General features: G+C 52.4%; 8 protein-coding genes across 8 annotated transcripts; 3 read left to right on the top strand and 5 right to left on the bottom strand.

Moving 5' to 3' along the window:
- Positions 1-279: 279 nt before the first annotated feature.
- Positions 280-1,285, bottom strand: FIBRA_05929 (uncharacterized protein; the record flags this gene model as incomplete). The annotated part of the gene is made up of 3 exons (XM_012327675.1): positions 280-476; positions 532-1,089; positions 1,138-1,285. The coding sequence occupies 3 exons, from the start codon at positions 1,283-1,285 to the stop codon at positions 280-282; spliced, it is 903 nt and encodes a 300-aa protein (XP_012183065.1).
- Positions 1,286-1,721: 436 nt separating this feature from the next.
- FIBRA_05930 (uncharacterized protein) lies at positions 1,722-2,459 on the top strand (the record flags this gene model as incomplete). Its single annotated transcript, XM_012327676.1, has 1 exon — positions 1,722-2,459. The coding sequence occupies one exon, from the start codon at positions 1,722-1,724 to the stop codon at positions 2,457-2,459; it is 738 nt and encodes a 245-aa protein (XP_012183066.1).
- Positions 2,460-2,866: 407 nt separating this feature from the next.
- On the bottom strand, positions 2,867-4,246 carry FIBRA_05931 (uncharacterized protein; the record flags this gene model as incomplete). The annotated part of the gene is made up of 6 exons (XM_012327677.1): positions 2,867-2,883; positions 2,942-3,017; positions 3,091-3,259; positions 3,869-4,036; positions 4,098-4,168; positions 4,223-4,246. The coding sequence occupies 6 exons, from the start codon at positions 4,244-4,246 to the stop codon at positions 2,867-2,869; spliced, it is 525 nt and encodes a 174-aa protein (XP_012183067.1).
- A 3,973-nt stretch (positions 4,247-8,219) lies between these two features.
- FIBRA_05932 (uncharacterized protein) lies at positions 8,220-9,348 on the bottom strand (the record flags this gene model as incomplete). The annotated part of the gene is made up of 3 exons (XM_012327678.1): positions 8,220-8,503; positions 8,563-9,158; positions 9,197-9,348. 3 exons carry the CDS (start codon positions 9,346-9,348, stop codon positions 8,220-8,222), a joined length of 1,032 nt encoding a protein of 343 aa, XP_012183068.1.
- A 738-nt stretch (positions 9,349-10,086) lies between these two features.
- Positions 10,087-10,833, bottom strand: FIBRA_05933 (uncharacterized protein; the record flags this gene model as incomplete). The annotated part of the gene is made up of 4 exons (XM_012327679.1): positions 10,087-10,423; positions 10,488-10,549; positions 10,611-10,687; positions 10,743-10,833. 4 exons carry the CDS (start codon positions 10,831-10,833, stop codon positions 10,087-10,089), a joined length of 567 nt encoding a protein of 188 aa, XP_012183069.1.
- A 742-nt stretch (positions 10,834-11,575) lies between these two features.
- On the top strand, positions 11,576-13,706 carry FIBRA_05934 (uncharacterized protein; the record flags this gene model as incomplete). The annotated part of the gene is made up of 12 exons (XM_012327680.1): positions 11,576-11,852; positions 11,915-11,924; positions 11,981-12,059; positions 12,125-12,224; positions 12,274-12,387; positions 12,438-12,829; positions 12,883-12,981; positions 13,036-13,146; positions 13,227-13,398; positions 13,454-13,572; positions 13,609-13,622; positions 13,691-13,706. The coding sequence occupies 12 exons, from the start codon at positions 11,576-11,578 to the stop codon at positions 13,704-13,706; spliced, it is 1,503 nt and encodes a 500-aa protein (XP_012183070.1).
- Positions 13,707-13,835: 129 nt separating this feature from the next.
- On the bottom strand, positions 13,836-14,936 carry FIBRA_05935 (uncharacterized protein; the record flags this gene model as incomplete). Its single annotated transcript, XM_012327681.1, has 6 exons — positions 13,836-13,981; positions 14,042-14,215; positions 14,263-14,639; positions 14,691-14,739; positions 14,797-14,812; positions 14,862-14,936. 6 exons carry the CDS (start codon positions 14,934-14,936, stop codon positions 13,836-13,838), a joined length of 837 nt encoding a protein of 278 aa, XP_012183071.1.
- Positions 14,937-15,049: 113 nt separating this feature from the next.
- On the top strand, positions 15,050-15,679 carry FIBRA_05936 (uncharacterized protein; the record flags this gene model as incomplete). The annotated part of the gene is made up of 4 exons (XM_012327682.1): positions 15,050-15,223; positions 15,284-15,399; positions 15,458-15,543; positions 15,600-15,679. 4 exons carry the CDS (start codon positions 15,050-15,052, stop codon positions 15,677-15,679), a joined length of 456 nt encoding a protein of 151 aa, XP_012183072.1.
- Between the last annotated feature and the right edge of the window lie 1,025 nt (positions 15,680-16,704).

Consider the following 16,704-nt stretch of genomic DNA (forward strand, 5'->3'; position numbering starts at 1 on the left):
AAATCGGAATGTAGAAGGGGGCGGGGGGAATGGGGACGTGATGAATGTGATGGTGACGTGGGTGCAAATGCGGAGATATAGAATGCCGGTAATAAAAAGAATAAAAATGTGTAAAAATGCGGAGGTGTATGCGTAAATAGTCCTTTGCAGTCGTGAGCATCCTGCGATCCTGGCAGGGGTACAATTGGTCTCATGAAGTCATTGATACACGTGATGTCCATATCTTCTTGCTCGCGCGTCCTGACGCGCACGACGAGCTTTTGCAGGGGCCATGGCCGTTCAGAACACAGAAGTCTGTGACTGGGGAGCCTGTGCAGCGGCAACAGCCGAGGCAGCGGCGGCATGGCGCTGCTCAGCGGTGCCGAGCATGAGGGCCTCGTTGACGTGGCGGAGACGGGCAGTCTCGGCCTCGGCAGCCTGCAGTCTCGTCTGGAGCTGCTGCTGGGTCATCTCCAAATAGCGAATGTGGGTTGTTGCTGTGACGTCACAATCAGCGCCGATCGACGGAAGCAAAATAGGAAAGTCACCGACCCCGATCCAACAAGGAAACCTTGCTCGACTTCTGGTTCGACACGGGCAGCGCGTCCTTCAGCCTGCGGTAGCCATCTCGGAGTTCGTCGCGTCTCCGCTGTTCCGACTCGATGCGCTGGCGGCGGATCTCCTCCCTGCGGACGTCGTTGTTCGCCGACACTGGACCAGGGTTGAAATCCTCGTCGTCGTCACTCGCAAACTCGTCCGAGGCCTTGCTGCGCTTCTTCTGCTGGCGCGCCGACGATCGTGTCACGGCGGCAGCAAGTGGGTTGAAGCGATGCGAGCGGGGGACGGCAGCCAGCGAGCCTGGGGGGACGGAGGGGCCAGGGGAGTGTGTACCGCTACCGCGGCGACTCCGACCAGACGCCACACTGTCGGACGAGAGCTCGCCGGTGCTGAGGTTGGAGAGTGCACCGGGGTAGATGCCAGTCGGGGTGAAGGGGCGCGCGGGGGAGCCGGTCGTATAGGAAGGGCTTGACGTGTACGTGTACTCGCCGAGACCGCTGGAGAGGTTGAGCGAGTTGAAGCCCAGGCGAGGGGAACCGCCAGCTGCAGGGACTAGTCCGACTAAGCAAGCGGAGTAGCTAATATCGTGGTAGTACTTACGACCCATGGCCGAAACGCCGAAAGGCGAGTGGGGGTACTGCAGGTAATCGAGGCCGGAGAGCGGGTCGAAGTTGTTGAAGTTGGCGGCGTCCATGAAGTCGGTGGCCTTGGTGTGGTCGAGGACGTGTTCGAGGTGGGCAGTCTCCATTGCAACAGAAGATATAGTGGGGGATGCTAGAGCGAGTTTAGAATGTGTGTGGGGTGTGTACCGAGAGGACCGTCAAAAAGAGACCGATATAAGCCAGATGCCTGGAGGGGCGGGCGGTCAGTTTATTGTGTGGGGAAGCGAAGTTGGCAAGGGAGACGCACGAAAAAAAGACAACAACTTGACCGGTTGCACGATGGATGCAAAGACAAGGGACAATAACTAAAAGAAGAAACCGGCGGAGGGGGCGGGGCGGGACGGAGGAGGAGGATAAGGAGAGAGGACGGGGAGGGGAGAGAGCTATATACCCGCGAGAAGGGACCACAGAGGAAGGGCCTTCCTTCATCAGCCGCTGCCTCGTGTGTGCGTGACAGGGGAGACTGGCGCCGTGACAGCGTGAGCTCTTCACAGAACGGAGAGGGCGTGACAGGGAGATGAAATGGTTCCGCCCGTCTCCGAGTCTGCCGCGCCGCGACCGGGGGCCACCCATTCTCTCCTCTCCTCTCCTCTTCTCTCTCCCCTCCTCCTCGTCCCCGCAGCCGCTGTCGTTGTCGCTTTCACGCCCACGCCAACCCAGCCCTCTGCCCGACTCGCGCCACGCCTCGCGTCCCACCATTCACACGCACGCATCCCGTCCACCTTCGCCGTACCCCCTCCCCCCTGCGCACCACCACCCCCTGCTGCCCCTGCTGCCCCTGCTCCCTCCCTCCCACCACTCCCCGGCCAGCGGCGAGCCCACTTTACGTGTCTCGCCCGTACCGCCCCCATCGATCGTCCTTATCCGTCACATCACCACCTGGCCAAGCCCGCAAAGGCAAGTCTCCCTTGCGCGTCTCACCAGCCGCTCTTTCCCCCGCATCTGCTCTGTTCGCCCTCCCAGCGCTATCCCTTCCCGGGAAGCTGCCCTCATCCCCGGCAGATCGGCCAGGCCGAGCCACATCTAGCGACGCCTCATGGCCCCGAGTCTAACCCAGCGTCTGCTGCGTTGTTTTCATTTCCCTTGCCGGCTGTCCGCGTCTCCATCTCCCTCTTTGTCCTCTCTTTTCCCCTTCTGCCCCAGCTGACGCTCGCTATATTCCCTGCCCCTTCGTATTGTTCCGATCAATACTCCATATGCACCCGCAGCCTGCGACGAGCCTTGCGCTGCTCTTCTATCTTCTGTCAGTCTGCACAATGAGCCACTGTCATCTTGGTACCCTCCGAAAATTGATTCTCGCCAACGGAGCAGAATCCCACCCTCGCTTGTCCTCTAGATCTCCGCGCCATTCAAACAACCGAATCGCGCTCAAAATCGTTCTCATTGCTTCCGCGTAGGCGCCTCACATCGGCGCTCGTGGATACAATGTTACCATACAATCAAGGTCAGAGATACAACAGCGATACTACAAACACAACATGTCGTGAGCGGTCGTCAGCATAACAATAAGTCGATCGTAACAGAGTCATAAGTCGTGAGTTGTCGTCAAGAGAGCGCAAAGCACAGGTGACAGAAAGAAACAGAAAGGTGACGGAGCAAGTCTGAAACGTCCACAGAAACGAATGAAATCACACCGAGGCGGAGATGCACACGCCGCGCCGACTCGTTCACGCCTTGTAATAGCCTAGTGAAATAGTTTTCCTCAATCACATGGAATGTCTCCGACAATATAGACAACTCACCCCCGATAGTAGGCTGCATGCTCTGATAGTGCTGGAGCAATTTCTCGTATCTCCAAGTCATGAAGAACATATACAACTGTCACGGGATTAGGACCCAGTTATATGAGGACTCATTACCAAATTGGTCACCGGATCGTGTACATGCTTACCTGGAAAGCGAGGTCCACAAGGAGGGCGATGATGAAAACTACGTAGATCGTCGGGAATCCAGCGGTGCACAAGATCGAGGGCATCGAGGTCGTCCCTCCGTAGCCTGCCTCCTCCGATGGGGGCCAGAGCTGCTGTCCGTTCGCGCATTCCCACAAGATCTCGGATTTCCTTGTAAATGAAATCGATGGGACCAAAGACGCGTGTCAGCATGAACCAACAAAGCATATCATGATGAGCGGAAGGCGGGCCAGAGTGCACCAGAAGACATCGTCCGAAATCTCGAAAGGTAGGTTGCAGAACAAGCAAAAGGAATCCGTTCCAACAGATAGGATGATGAGGCAGAACGTTTTGGAGGGCCGTAGCATCGACCACCCCCTGAACCAAAATACCGAGGGCACCACACTAGTGATTGAGTTCCTCCTAAACTCAAAATCTGGCCAGGCCAGAAGCAGGGCCGAAGTACTCGATAACTGAAGCCAAATGAATGCTTGGTGAGCCGGAATATGAACGGCCCGGAGAAGAAGCTGCGCTCCGAGAGCGCAAGTCACCACGCCAAAGCCAAGCGGATCCCAGTCTTGTAAAGAAGCCAAAAGACACCATGGCCGCCGGCAGGGCTTCAAGAAACTCAGAAACAAAACATCCCGTATGCATCGAGGCCTGCATAAAGAAAGCCAAATGTCCTGAAAAAAATCGCCACGTACCCGCGCTGCAATTCGACGATCATGATGATGGCTCGGATCGCACATATCACGATCACAAACGGCCATAGGATCTTACAAACGCGAGTCCATAAATACGATCGCTAGCGGATACAAACCGGGCCGAATTAGCACGTTTGAGGGGTCCGCGAGGGCTTCTTCAGACAGGTTACTCACGTTGGAGAGAGCAAGAACGTTGATAGCAGCGACAACGCCGACGCCTATGCCAATGCCTCCGTAGATCTGCCTAAACGGCGGGGCAATATCGCTCAGATCAGTACATTTGCGCGATAGCACACGCGACAAACCATTCTGGATAAGTGAAGTAGATGTATGGACCTAGTTCGAGCAAGAAAATACCCCCTGCGACGCTGTACAGCTAGAACGATAAATTATGAGAGCTACGCCACCCCAAAAATGTGGATGCCAATACAAAGATGAGGATTGCCCAAGCCATTGCGCCATGACGCTGGGAGAAAGCTCGGGGTGAGGACATGCAGCTCGCGACGATCATGATAGCCTGCTTACCAGAGGCAAGACCAGCAGACAGTTATCGCACCTTCACCGGCGGATTCAGACGCATCAGACGAGGGCGATGCAGACTCCCGAGGAAGAATCGCTCACCACATTGTGAAGGACGAGTGTTTGGGGACGTAAAGAACGAATTTGACTAGTGATCGCTTAAGCAGCAGTAGCAGCAGCAGTTGTCTTGACGCTAGGAATACGAAGACGAGAAATAGCGGTCGCGACAGCGGAACGCAGGCGTATCCTAGCACTGCTGGGAGCAGGAGAGAGAGCTGAGCGACGGCCTGAGACTCTGAACCAGTCGGCGGGTGGGACAATTCCCTCGCTGAGGCACGTTGGACTCCAGTCGGGCGGGCTTCTGGCAGCGTGACAGTCACACTAGTCTGACGTCAGGTTATGCGTCACAGATCGTCACAACCAAGTATATCACTGTGATCTGTCACTGCGTCACAGATGGTCACGCTGCGGAGGTCGCCGTGGCCGCCGTTCCGGGGTGTCAAGTTGGGTCGGTCAGTGGCAACTCCGAGTCCTCCAGTGGAACAGACAGCTGCGCCCTGCACGCATGGACTTCTGCTCTCTTGGAAAGTGATCACACGACCTCTTTTCGACCACGGGACAAGAAGAACGGCGTGCTCAGCGCGCCTTGCACTGACAGCACTGGGAGAATCAGCCTCGACGGAGCGCGCAATCGAGGGAGAGGTCTGACTTGTCCTACTTACCAGGAACAAGTGGTTATGACTAGACGCAGCTGTGATATGCTGGACTCGAGTAATGATGTATTCGGTTGTGAGCAAACTTCTCCTGTTCGGTTTGTTGTGATGCGGCTGACGTTTCCTGAATAGAGATAAGTACATACTGGCAGCGGTCTTGAAATAGGCCGCTGCTTCCTCTGTTCGTAATTACACCAGCGAATATTCTGGTGACTCATTGAAAGGATGTACCGGTTAGCGAGCGAAACTTATTCCAGGCTGGTCCTCTCGCCCGGATCATACTAGCCCAGCATGCTCACCGGACAACTGCGATATGCTGTTCTCCTTTCATACACCATCAGGGCGGTCCCGAGGCGAGGTGCCATACACGTTTTTGCCACAAAGCTGCTTCCAACACGCGTTACTTTGATCTATTGGTGGATCGGCAAATTTCTCTCGCTGGCTCTGGCTCCGACTTCACAATTCTTGCATTCATATCCGGTGCTTGTCTCCTCTCCCCGTATTGACCAGATTCACAGCACCACTTTCCCCACCCCCTGGGACACAGTATCCCAGTCTATGGCTTTTCGCAGATTGCAGATACCAGTCTTCTGACTTCATCGCCGGGCTGAATCGACAATGCTCCCGCACCACGATGCGGAGCTCCTGACCCGCTTCTCGGGCCACACTCTGCTTGTGTCTAGGTGATCATTCTAGTTCATACACTGGCCTCGCACAAAAGTATCCACTCGGTTTATCATACATGCTGCAATGGCCGGATCTCAAACATACATGCCTCCACGGAGTCGTCACGCAAAGCCCAGTATGAAAGTGCCGTTACCCTCTTCAATGAAAACGGTAAAACACCCTGTGTAATTTCCGCTGGTTCACTAAGCGATCGTACCGGTCAAGTGGCCATTCAAAACCAGGGCTTTTCTCAGCGCTCTCCTCCACTTCGTTTCAAGATAGACACCCAAGACGCCAGCGGGGTAACGTGATTGGGCCATTCGCTGTTCATCTTCGTTTTCGGATGCAATGTTTTGCATCAACTGAATGGGTCTCTCGCCGCTCGGTACCCACATGTTGATCTGACGCCGTGAGTGATGCTTCCTAGGTGAACTCTCGAAGCTTGGTATGAGGTTGTTCTTTCAAAGGACGTCGGCACCATTGGTCAGTCTACCGAGGTCCAGCCTGATCGCCGAGGGTGTAGCATGCTCCTCATCCATAGAGATACCTGCTATCGGGCCACCCATATCTCCGGGAAGGTTGAGCCTTCAATCGCAAAGCTTCGCCGCTTTACGACGCTATCTCGGGCACCGGCTGCCGTCTTCGGGCGCTTTCATACGGAAGGTAGGGAGTTCAGATCGCGGGCCGTTCAACTTTTGCTCCCCTCGCTTTCGGGTGACCGTTCTCCAGGGTCGGATGGGAAAGAACTGGCGATAGGCGGCAATGGGTCATCAGGGACTCACATAGAGTTATTCTTCTTTCCTTCGTCCGCTTGGCTTATTTCGCTCCCTCTCCTTCGACTCGCACCACTGGTAAATTGCCTCCGCGGACATCCTGCGACGTAGCTGTACGGCGACTCCTACTCGTAAAGCAACGTACCACAATCCCAAGGTGCGATCATCGCTGTATTGCCCTGAATTATCTCCTCTGGCTCACTGCCGCATGAATCAGGGGAGCACGGCCTCCACGACTGAGAGACCCCGCCGAAGAACGTGTCATGCGTGTAGTGATGCGAACACCGTAGGTGCACAGGTACGAGCGCGCGCGACTATTCCTGTTCAAGCAACTGCGCGGAATCCAGCATTAGTGCGAAAAATGGCTGACGACGATGCAAGATGGCACGTATGTGGTATCTCCAGGTCTCGACCGTTCTCAGCTTACAGAGACTGGTCTTATTTTCCGGTTTGGTTATTAGGGCCCTGCTATTCGGAAGGAGCGCCGATCTCTGCCACAGCCGCATCCCACTAGGTCAGAGGTATGCCGACGAAGAGGGACTCCGCTGCGCCCAGACTTCTGGCGTATTGCATTGCTGAGACTCTTCCAGTAAACTGTCATGATACTCATGCGTCGGGTGTTCAAATCCACCATATCAAGTACACAGGGTACATCATTTGTCGCGCTAGTCGTGACTTGTCTTAGGAATCTGTCAGTGCAGTTTCCCCCGGTTACGCCACCAATTCCGCGTACGGGTCTAGTCGATCTAGGGTGTGCCCCATTTTGATCGCCCTGTGATGAGTTGCTGACGGTGTATCTCTAGACGTGAATCTGTCATATCCCATGCCTTTATTTACAGCATCACGCTCCGCGTCTTGAACTCTCCTTTTAAAACATCTTGCCGGCACTGTCATGTCTGCTTGGTCAATTAGTCTCCTATCACTCGCCTTATAGCTTTACCCAAATCATCACGATATCGTCCGTTACTTAAACACAACTGTATCAATAGATTGTCGAATGACGCAAGACGTATCTCCGCTACGCTACAATACTGATTTGGTAAGGTCATTGCAACGCAACTGCTAGTGCTAATACAAAATGCGTAATGGAGAGAATAAGTGAGACAGAACCAGAAGCGGGAAGTGGACGCGCCAAGACTGGGTTATCATGGATTTCTGTGTTCTACAAGAGCAATGTTCGTGACTTGGGGGAGAGGAAACAAGGAAATGAAAAATGACGAGCACGTCCGGAGGAGCTCAAGAGATGCACGCATCCTGGTTATGCCAATATTCGTGTCTCTTTGTTCGCGCCGGATCGGAGGGACCTACACAACTGTGCACGCGCCAATCGCCGATCGACGAAGTGCAGGATGTGTTGGTATAGACTGATAGCATGGCCTCTGAGCACACCAGCCTGTAACTTCAAGAACAGAGAATTGCGCAGAGATTGACACTCAAGTCCAGCAGGGAGTGAGGCGAGCGGACGTATAGGGATAAGCGCGCCTGGCGCTGTACACAATCCCTCCAGCGTCTCGAACTCGACCAGCAGACTCGAGCTGCAACGAAGATGTCCGGACCTTCCTGCATCCTCCATTCCGAGACCGTGCACCGCATTTCCAGATGTGGCGTCGAGAAACTCCGCGCAAATGTTGCAGTCAAGATGATGCATGAAGTGATTGGATAGACGTTAAATTGAAGGTGGCACTTGAGATTTAGCAAGATGAAATAGGAAGAGGGATAATGTCCGTTGTTAAGCGTAAGTCGACATAAGACATCGTCAGAAGCCTGCTTCCGAGGCGGACGGACTTCTTGAGTCTTCTCGAGGAGGAGCCTGCCCGGCGACAGAGGCGAGCTGATGGGGCTGCGAGGTCTGTGAATCTTCGGGCGGAGGAGACAACGGCCGGGAGTCCATGTTTACCTGGCTGGGAGACGGCGAGTTGCCGACGCCTAGCGAGATCTTCTCGTTAAGTGAGCGGAGTCTTCCCACCTCCAGCTCTACTTGAGCAAGCCGAGCTTGCAGTGCCTTGTTCGATTTTTCGAGAGACGTAATGTGGTTGCAGGCTGACCGGACCCGATTTGTATTAGCGCGGTATCACCTATATAAGAGAGGCATGGCTTACCGCGTTCCAACAAAGAGACCTTGCTGCTTTTCTGGTTCGAAACTGGCAAAACATCCTTCAACCTAGCATAGCCGTCGCGGAGCTCGTCCCGACGCCTCTGCTCAGCCTCGATCCTTTGTCTTCGAGTCGCTTCCTTCCTGGTATTGGCTAATGTCTCTGCCATGTTAAAAGAATCCTCGTCGTCCGAGATGGAGCGACCTCGACTGCGCCGACCAGCGGATGAGCTCGTAGGCGACGGCGTCGGGTTATACCGCAACGGGTTCCTATGCACGAGCGAATTGGCACGGGAGGAGGACGGGGAGCCCGTAGCCGAGCTATTGCGGGAGTGATGATAGATCCCGTCTGCGGAGGTGTCCGATCCGGACACAGGAGGGGAAAGGGGGTCGTACATATTCGGTGATTGGGGAGGGGGGGACGCGGAGAGAGGCATCACACCATGAGGCGGCGATGCGTTGTACACGGGGGCGCCATATTGCTGTGGTATCAAGTTCAACGACCTCTGATATTGCATCGCTTGGTGTAGATCCGTCTCGGAAAGCTGGCCTGTTGTTGCGCATTGCAATAGAATGACAATGCGACGAGTAAGCGTATCAGATCTGGTATGCACGCTGAGATGAAGACATGGCGTAAAAACCCACGCGGAGGGGGGCCAGGATGCACGACTTGATACGAAGCGGGCATTTGTTGGGAATACAGCATATAGGACTGGTCGTCTTCGGATCCATACATGGGGTAGGTCTGAGGGATGTAGTTCTGAGAGTGGTCGTCCATTGGATGAGGATCCATGGGTGGGTCGTTCTTGTCGTTTCGTCGTTGAAGGGGGATACAGGGAGATAAAAGGGAGAAAGAAGAGAGAGAGGAAAAGGACGGAGGGGGACAACAGAACGAAAGAAACAATGAGAACAAGTCCCAATCCCAGTGGCGGATCCTCAATTACGTCCAGGACAGAACCCGACTCAGCCGCCGCGCACAAGTCGGTCGCTCGTCCCTTTCGCACGCCGGGCGCCCGCTCTGGCTCCTGTTTCGAATTCACTAGGCCACCCTATTGTCGTCGTCGGGGACGACGACGAAGACGTAAATACAGGCAACAACAATCGACCTTTGAACACAAAGAAAGCGTCCAAATCACTCTCTACACAGCGGCCGAATTGTGCTCTGTGCTGCGGCATGTCGAGTGCCCAATCTTGTTATCTTCCCCCATCGCATCCCCGGCCACCCCCATGAGCGGTCCTACTGCGGTCATCCGCTTCGCCGCTATACCCACTGACCCACGCATATGCATGACATGGAAATCGATAGAGACGGAAGACGCTCCGGTACGCGGCATTTAGCACCCGTCCTCCTCATTTCAAGTCTAGGAAATAGCTACTGATCACCGAAGCGAGCACCGGCTGATAGCACTTGAGCTTGCCCGGAATTCGTCCTTGCCAGCACCCGAAGAGATGCGACGACTCGATGCTTTGAATACCGTACGAACAATTCTGGATAGTAGATTCAGTGACAGGGTGGACAACAATGCATACGTTACAATCTGATTACTCCATCCGAGTCAATTCCCACTGGGCTAGTATCCTCACTTCGCTGCGCGTCCCCCTCATGCGGATCTTCCTCGTCCTGTTCGTCCAGAAATCCTGGGGGGCCACTCAGCATGCCTTCTTCCTCAGCCAATCCTCTGTACCCAACACCCCTCCCATCAGAAGAGCCATATCGGAGACGATCGATCCAGCTATGGACGGACGAGACAATGCTTCCGAGAGGGATGAAGGATATTCGGGGAATCTGATCGAAACCTCGAAGTTCAAGCACATAACGGTTGTACCAAGTTCCCACCAGGATGTATAACATAAACACCGTTCCCATTCTAATGGATGCCGGGACAAGGCAGATCAGCTATGATTAGACAAAATCTGCCATAATTCACGTACATAGCCGCAAGAACTGTGATAAATCCAATATTCCCTGTCTTCTGATGTGTCGGACAAGCTACCTGTAGGAATCAAGTGCATCAGAAGGATGAGTAGGAATCGAGCTCGGTAAGTTGGCCTGACATGAGTTCTCCACTCGACAAAGAATGCACACGCGGAGCCATCATCAGGAGGCAATTGTGCAACGAGTTCCGGATTGCCTTCAAAATATTCAGTACAACCTGGGCTTGTCAGCGTCACTGCCCAATTACCCACCTGCGCCGAATACCGATGTATCGCAAATGAACCTGACAGCGGTCGAGGCCGTCATGCCGTCAGCATCGGGGCAGCGCGAGCCGTCCGTCATAATCAGGAAGAGGTGATCGTTTCGTACAAGCAGCGAGGTGTTAACGTTCCTGACAAAGCATAAGCACATTAAGTGGACTGCCCGGAAAGTGAGTGAATGGTCAGTGCACACACCCGATGGAAAAGTCGCCCTGTCCTGTATTTTGCCGGGCAAAGCCAGCAACATCCTGGGGATTTTCGATTGCCAATGTTTCTGTGCTGACCGACCTGCATACATTTATGAAGAATTCCCTTCCGTCCGGGGACTTGAACTGATAGTCTTTACTGGATACTGGCGTCAATTAGTGGCAAAGCTTCATAGAAGTGGCAGAGACGAAAGGGAAGTGAAGCTAAAGTCGTAGACGGTCCCAAGCGCACCTTGACTTCAAGGAACTCAAATCATAGTAATTGTCGCCGTTATGGGCCGTGCATGGTTCCTGCGCGCGGACAGCCAGCACCAGAAGCAAAAATACAGATACTATACAAAGCATCATTCACAACTCTCCTCAACTGCACAAGTATCAAATCATAAAGTTTCGGGGCTTGAGAATAAAGCTGAAGGTCGACTGTACTCAACCCTCGGCGACTGTGGTGACTGGCAATTTAAGATCGAGGCAACAAGCGCTCGATGCGGTCGACAGATCACGAGATTGTGAGAGCCTCACTCCTAACGCGGAAATATGACCGGCCAATGAGACCATCCCGTTTGGCACCGAGTCCCGACAGCGTCGACGACGGTACACCCAACCTTACTTGTGGCGACGATGGCCTCAACGCTCTTACGTCGCCACCTGGCGCGGTCACCGCGAATATCTGCATCTTCGCCGCCATATATCTCGGTGTTGAATGCTCGTCGTGGCCTATCTGCTTCCAATGTCCTGCAAGCTGAGCCTGCGACTGACCCCAGTGCCGCTGCCCAGACACGAGGAGCAAAAAGCATATTTGACACTCATACAGTTGAGGATTTGCAGGGTATACACGCCTCGGAGATCTTAGCAGAGACAGGGACGCGAAGAGATGCACAAATGAGACACTTCACTGGTAAGTAATCGCGCTGTTTGACGAAATCACTGGTCGTGTTCATTCGTGATTACCATGCCTAGTTAACTTCGGGTGAGAGTCTCTGTTGGGAATACCAATCGTCTGTTCTTTTTGCTGATGAATGACAGTCCTCAACATCCTGCTGCTCACGGCGTACTTCGACTGATTCTGGAGCTGAACGGCGAAGAAGTATTGCGGGCAGATCCTGTGAGTCATCGCATCATCTTCCAACGTCTCTTCCGAATAGATCTTTGAATGGTATAATATCTCAGCATGTCGGTCTCCTCCATCGAGGTACTGAGAAGCTCATCGAGTACAAGACATACACTCAGGCGCTCCCATATTTTGATCGGCTTGATTATGTTTCAATGAGTATGTCTATCTTTTCGTGATTGTAGCTCGATGGCTGATCCCGTTCCAGTGACGAATGAGCTCTGCTACTCTCTCGCTGTAGAAAAACTGCTTAACATCGAGGTACCTGAGCGTGCTAAATGGATTCGAACTTTGTTCGGAGAGATCACTCGTATCTTGAACCGTGAGTTTCTTATAAACGATGAAATTCTATCATTCACATTTGAGTGTAAGATCTAATGGCCGTCCTCACGCACGCCATGGATGTGGGTGCTTTAACGCCCTTCTTGTGGGGTTTCGAAGAGCGGGAAAAGCTTATGGAGTTCTATGAGAGAGTTTCTGGTGCGCGGTTGCACGCAGCATATGTACGCCCGGGTGGTGTTGCGTTCGACCTTCCGCATGGTCTTCTGGAAGATATTTACCAGTGGGCATCGCAATTCAGCTCCCGTGTTGACGAGATCGAGGAGGTTGTTACTGGAAACCGTATTTGGAAGGAGCGTACTATTGGCATCGGCGTTGTCACGGCCAAACAGGCACTGGACTACAGCTTCAGCGGAGTCATGTTGCGGGGCAGTGGTGTACCATGGGATATCAGGAAAATTGCTCCATATGACAAGTACGATGAAGTAAGTCGGTTTCTGCTTTCAGTAGTATGACTCTTAGATTTCCATTTATTCAGGTCGAATTTGATGTTCCTGTTGGTAAGAATGGCGACTGCTATGATCGCTACCTTTGCCGTGTCCAAGAATTCCGAGAGTCTCTCCGGATCGTTGACCAGGTAGTTTTCTTTGAGTTTCGAAAATATTTGGGCCTCTGTCTGACGTTCACGTAGTGCCTGAATAAGATGCCCACTGGGGCCGTCAAAGTCGATGATTACAAATTGGTTCCTCCTCCACGAGCCTCCATGAAAGAGAGTATGGAGTCTCTGATCCATCACTTCAAAGTATGTTGTTCTTGCCTGTCTGCTCTATTGATTTTGACTTCCTATCAAATTTGTGCCATTGTTATTTATAATTATAATAGATCTTCAGTGAAGGTTATTCAGTTCCTCCAGGAGAGACATACAGTGCCATCGAGGCTCCCAAGGGAGAGATGGGTGTGTATCTGATCTCCGATGGGACAAATCGACCCTACCGTTGCAAGATTCGCGCTCCTGGGTTTGCACATCTCGCTGGTGCTGATATGATGATGAGACGTACGTATCTTCCTTGATACATGATTGATTTTGTTGCTAATCTCCGATATCGTAGATGTAAGGATTTCTTTATCCCCCATTACAGTTATGCAATACTTGACATATTTGTCCACTAACAGCATTATCTTGCCGACGTCGTTGCGATCATCGGAACTATGGTCAGTCCCTATGACTGTAGGCTATACTTGTTACTAACATCATTGCTTAAAGGATCTTGTGTTTGGGTACGTCTTATTACAATCTTGTGGACCAAAGTGGAATTCTGATCTTTTATTCGCATCATGTATCTCAGTGAGGTCGACCGATGACATAATATATAATCAGCTTTGTAGTCTCCTAGACTAGATACCTGTCAGAACAAGACAGTGACGAGATGTTTAACAACATCACACGCTAGATGATCTCCAGCAAGCAACTCAGCAACGTCGGAATTTGTGTTACACGATACGTAAGGGATGTTCATCTGCTTTGCTCACATGTACCTCCAAGCTTCTTTCGCTCGGACTAGCGTCTGCAGATAGCTCAGGTAATAGCTTCTGCGCGAGGACCCTGAGATAACCACGTTCGGTGTTCGTGTGTCCGCCTATAGTTTCAGGATAAGTATGATGGCTCCGAGATGAATTGTGGTCAATAGAATACTTACAAAGGGCTACATTGTGGCCACTAGCAACCGCTTCTAGAACTTCGTGGTGCACCATCTCACCAGTAAAATACAGGTCTGCATCGACGCCAAGAAGCACAGATCCACCTGAGCCAGCGCACACAGCAACTGACCGTACGACATTCGGGTCTCGAAGAGGTGTATATGCGACTTGGACTGGAACAAGTTAGTAAATGAATAATCTCAAGCATACAGCGGCGTACTGTGTTGCACATTTAGATGAGCCTTAATTCTTCTCTGCAGCTCGGACATGCTGATGGGCTCTGGGAACGTTATGACCCTACCCAATCCACCCATACCGTCCTTGTCCGCTTCGCCAATGAACCGAATGTTGTCCTGCGGGGGAGCTATTTGGTTATTGAGGCCTAGGCAGAGCCAGTCGTTAATACCGCCAGTGACCGAATCTAGCGCAGTGTGCGGAACGTAGACTGATATGCCTGCGGCAGCGCATCGTAGTAAAGACGCTTGAAGAGGATTAGAGAGGGTCAACGAGGAGAAGGGTTTGAATATAGTCGGGTGGTAGGCGACGATGAATGCTGTCGGAGTGCTCAAAGCTTCAACCAGTACGGCTGGAGTTAGGCTAGATTCGATATGTCAAATCATGCTAAATAGGTGGATCAAATGAACATACTCGATCGTGAGCAGAACACGGTTGGCGTTGGCGCGTTGTTGCGGGGCCTCTGCGACCAAATTTGTTTAAAACAAGCGGAGAAGCTAAAAAGCTGAACGTCGAGTACCGAGCAGTAGGCCAACCTTAAGAGCATGTAAGTGCGCTGACAAGACGTCGAAATACTTTACTTACATTGTCCCATTTCTCCGCAAGACGGAGAGGCGCAATGCGCTCCAGAGCTTTGCATACCCGTTGCACAATTGACATGTCCGTATGTCTTAGACTCAGAGGGCAGAACGATAGAGAGATATTCACGTGATATTGACAGGATGTCGAGATTCAACGCGATTCTGTGTCATCGACTCGAAGCGGCTTACACTATGCTGCTCCCCCGCCTTTATAGATCCTTCTCCTCCGGGCTCGCGTCCTTGTTCTCGTCTTCCCCTCCCGACCCAGTAAGCATCCCCACATCTATTTCCAGTACGGCCGCTCCATCTTCATCCAAACCATCTGTACATCAGCGCAAACTCATGGCTGCCAAAGACCTTGTTGAGGTAATAACATGGACCGTCCGCATACAAACAGTGCTAATACTTTCCTCGCCTTCCACATAGACCGCCGTTTCCGATAGCACGATCACCATCTTCTCCAAGACTTGGTGCCCATACTGCAAGCGAGCTAAGCAGCTGCTCACGACCAAGTTTCCGAATGTTCCCACAAAAATCTTAGAGTATGTTTATGGATTTTGTTTATCTTGCTGCTTAACAGCGACACTCGGCGTACAACAGACTAGACGAGCTAGATGAAGGAAGTGAGATACAGTCCTATCTCGCAGAGAAGACCGGTCAGGGGACCGTACCTAGCATCTTCATCAGTATGTTACCTGCCTTAATCTGTCAACGACAGTTACTGAGAGGATGCTTCTGTTAGACCAGAAGCACGTTGGTGGATGCGACAACGTTGTGGGTCTCGACTCGCGGGGAGAGCTTGCGAGTCTTGTTGCAGCGTGAGCGTCCTTGCACTTTGCGCTTACCGACAGCGACAGTGACCCGTAGCTCAATTACCCCTACTGTTGCGATAGTGGTACTTCGCCGTCTCGTTTGTAGAAGTTAACTGTGTAAACTTGTATTGCGGTGAGAGCGGTCGAGTGTCTTTCGTATTACTATCATATCAGATAGGATACTTGTGAACATTTTTTCAAGTAAAGGAACGGCCAGTGTTCATAAGCTGCTTATTCTTGGAGTGTAGTAGGGTTCTTCTCAGCCTGGACGCGTTCCCTGAGCGCGTTTTATGACGTTCACGTGATGGAAACTTAGACAGTCCTTTGAATAGACACGTTTGAAGAAGAGACTGCGGGACGAGAGCAAAACTCGCGGATGTACGACTGTTATTTGTTTGCGCAAGGGTTAACATCCTGATAGCACCAACCGTGCGAGCTTTGCATAGTAGAAATCTACGCTTGGTTCATTACCCCTGCCCCCGCCGAGATATATTAAGATGTCTACACAAGCCCTACAAGAGGACCAGCTTCTTGAATTGCTTCTCCAGCTCAAGGTAGGTATCAGATTCGTAAATACAATTTTGGACTGCTCAGCCCCACACCTCCAGAAAACTACGCCAGAACAAGCGCGTACGATATTGAACAGCCAGCCCCAGATTGCGTATGCGCTCATGGCCGTGATGGTGAATATCAATGCGGTGAACATGGACGTTATTCAGGTATGCTGTTTATATATTCTATGCCCTCTTCTTCTGGTACTTATTCATCAACCTCTCAGAGAATTCTTGCGAGCTACACCACAAGTCAGGGAAATGCAACAGAAGCACCAGTTTTAGGACTGCCTCCAGCCCCTTCTGTCCCCCCACATCTCGCGTCGCAATCCGTTCATCGAGGCAGCACACCCTCACACGTTCCTCAACCCTCTGCCTTTCCTCCTTCGTCCTATCCCGCCCCTCCACCAATCCAGCCTGTCACCTCGCACAATGGCGCACCACCATCTAGCTCAGCACTGCCAGGGCTAGGCGGTTACGTTCC

Source organism: Fibroporia radiculosa (genome assembly GCF_000313525.1).
Source record: "Fibroporia radiculosa TFFH 294 genomic supercontigs, scaffold5656, whole genome shotgun sequence".
Lineage (NCBI taxonomy): Eukaryota > Fungi > Basidiomycota > Agaricomycetes > Polyporales > Fibroporiaceae > Fibroporia > Fibroporia radiculosa.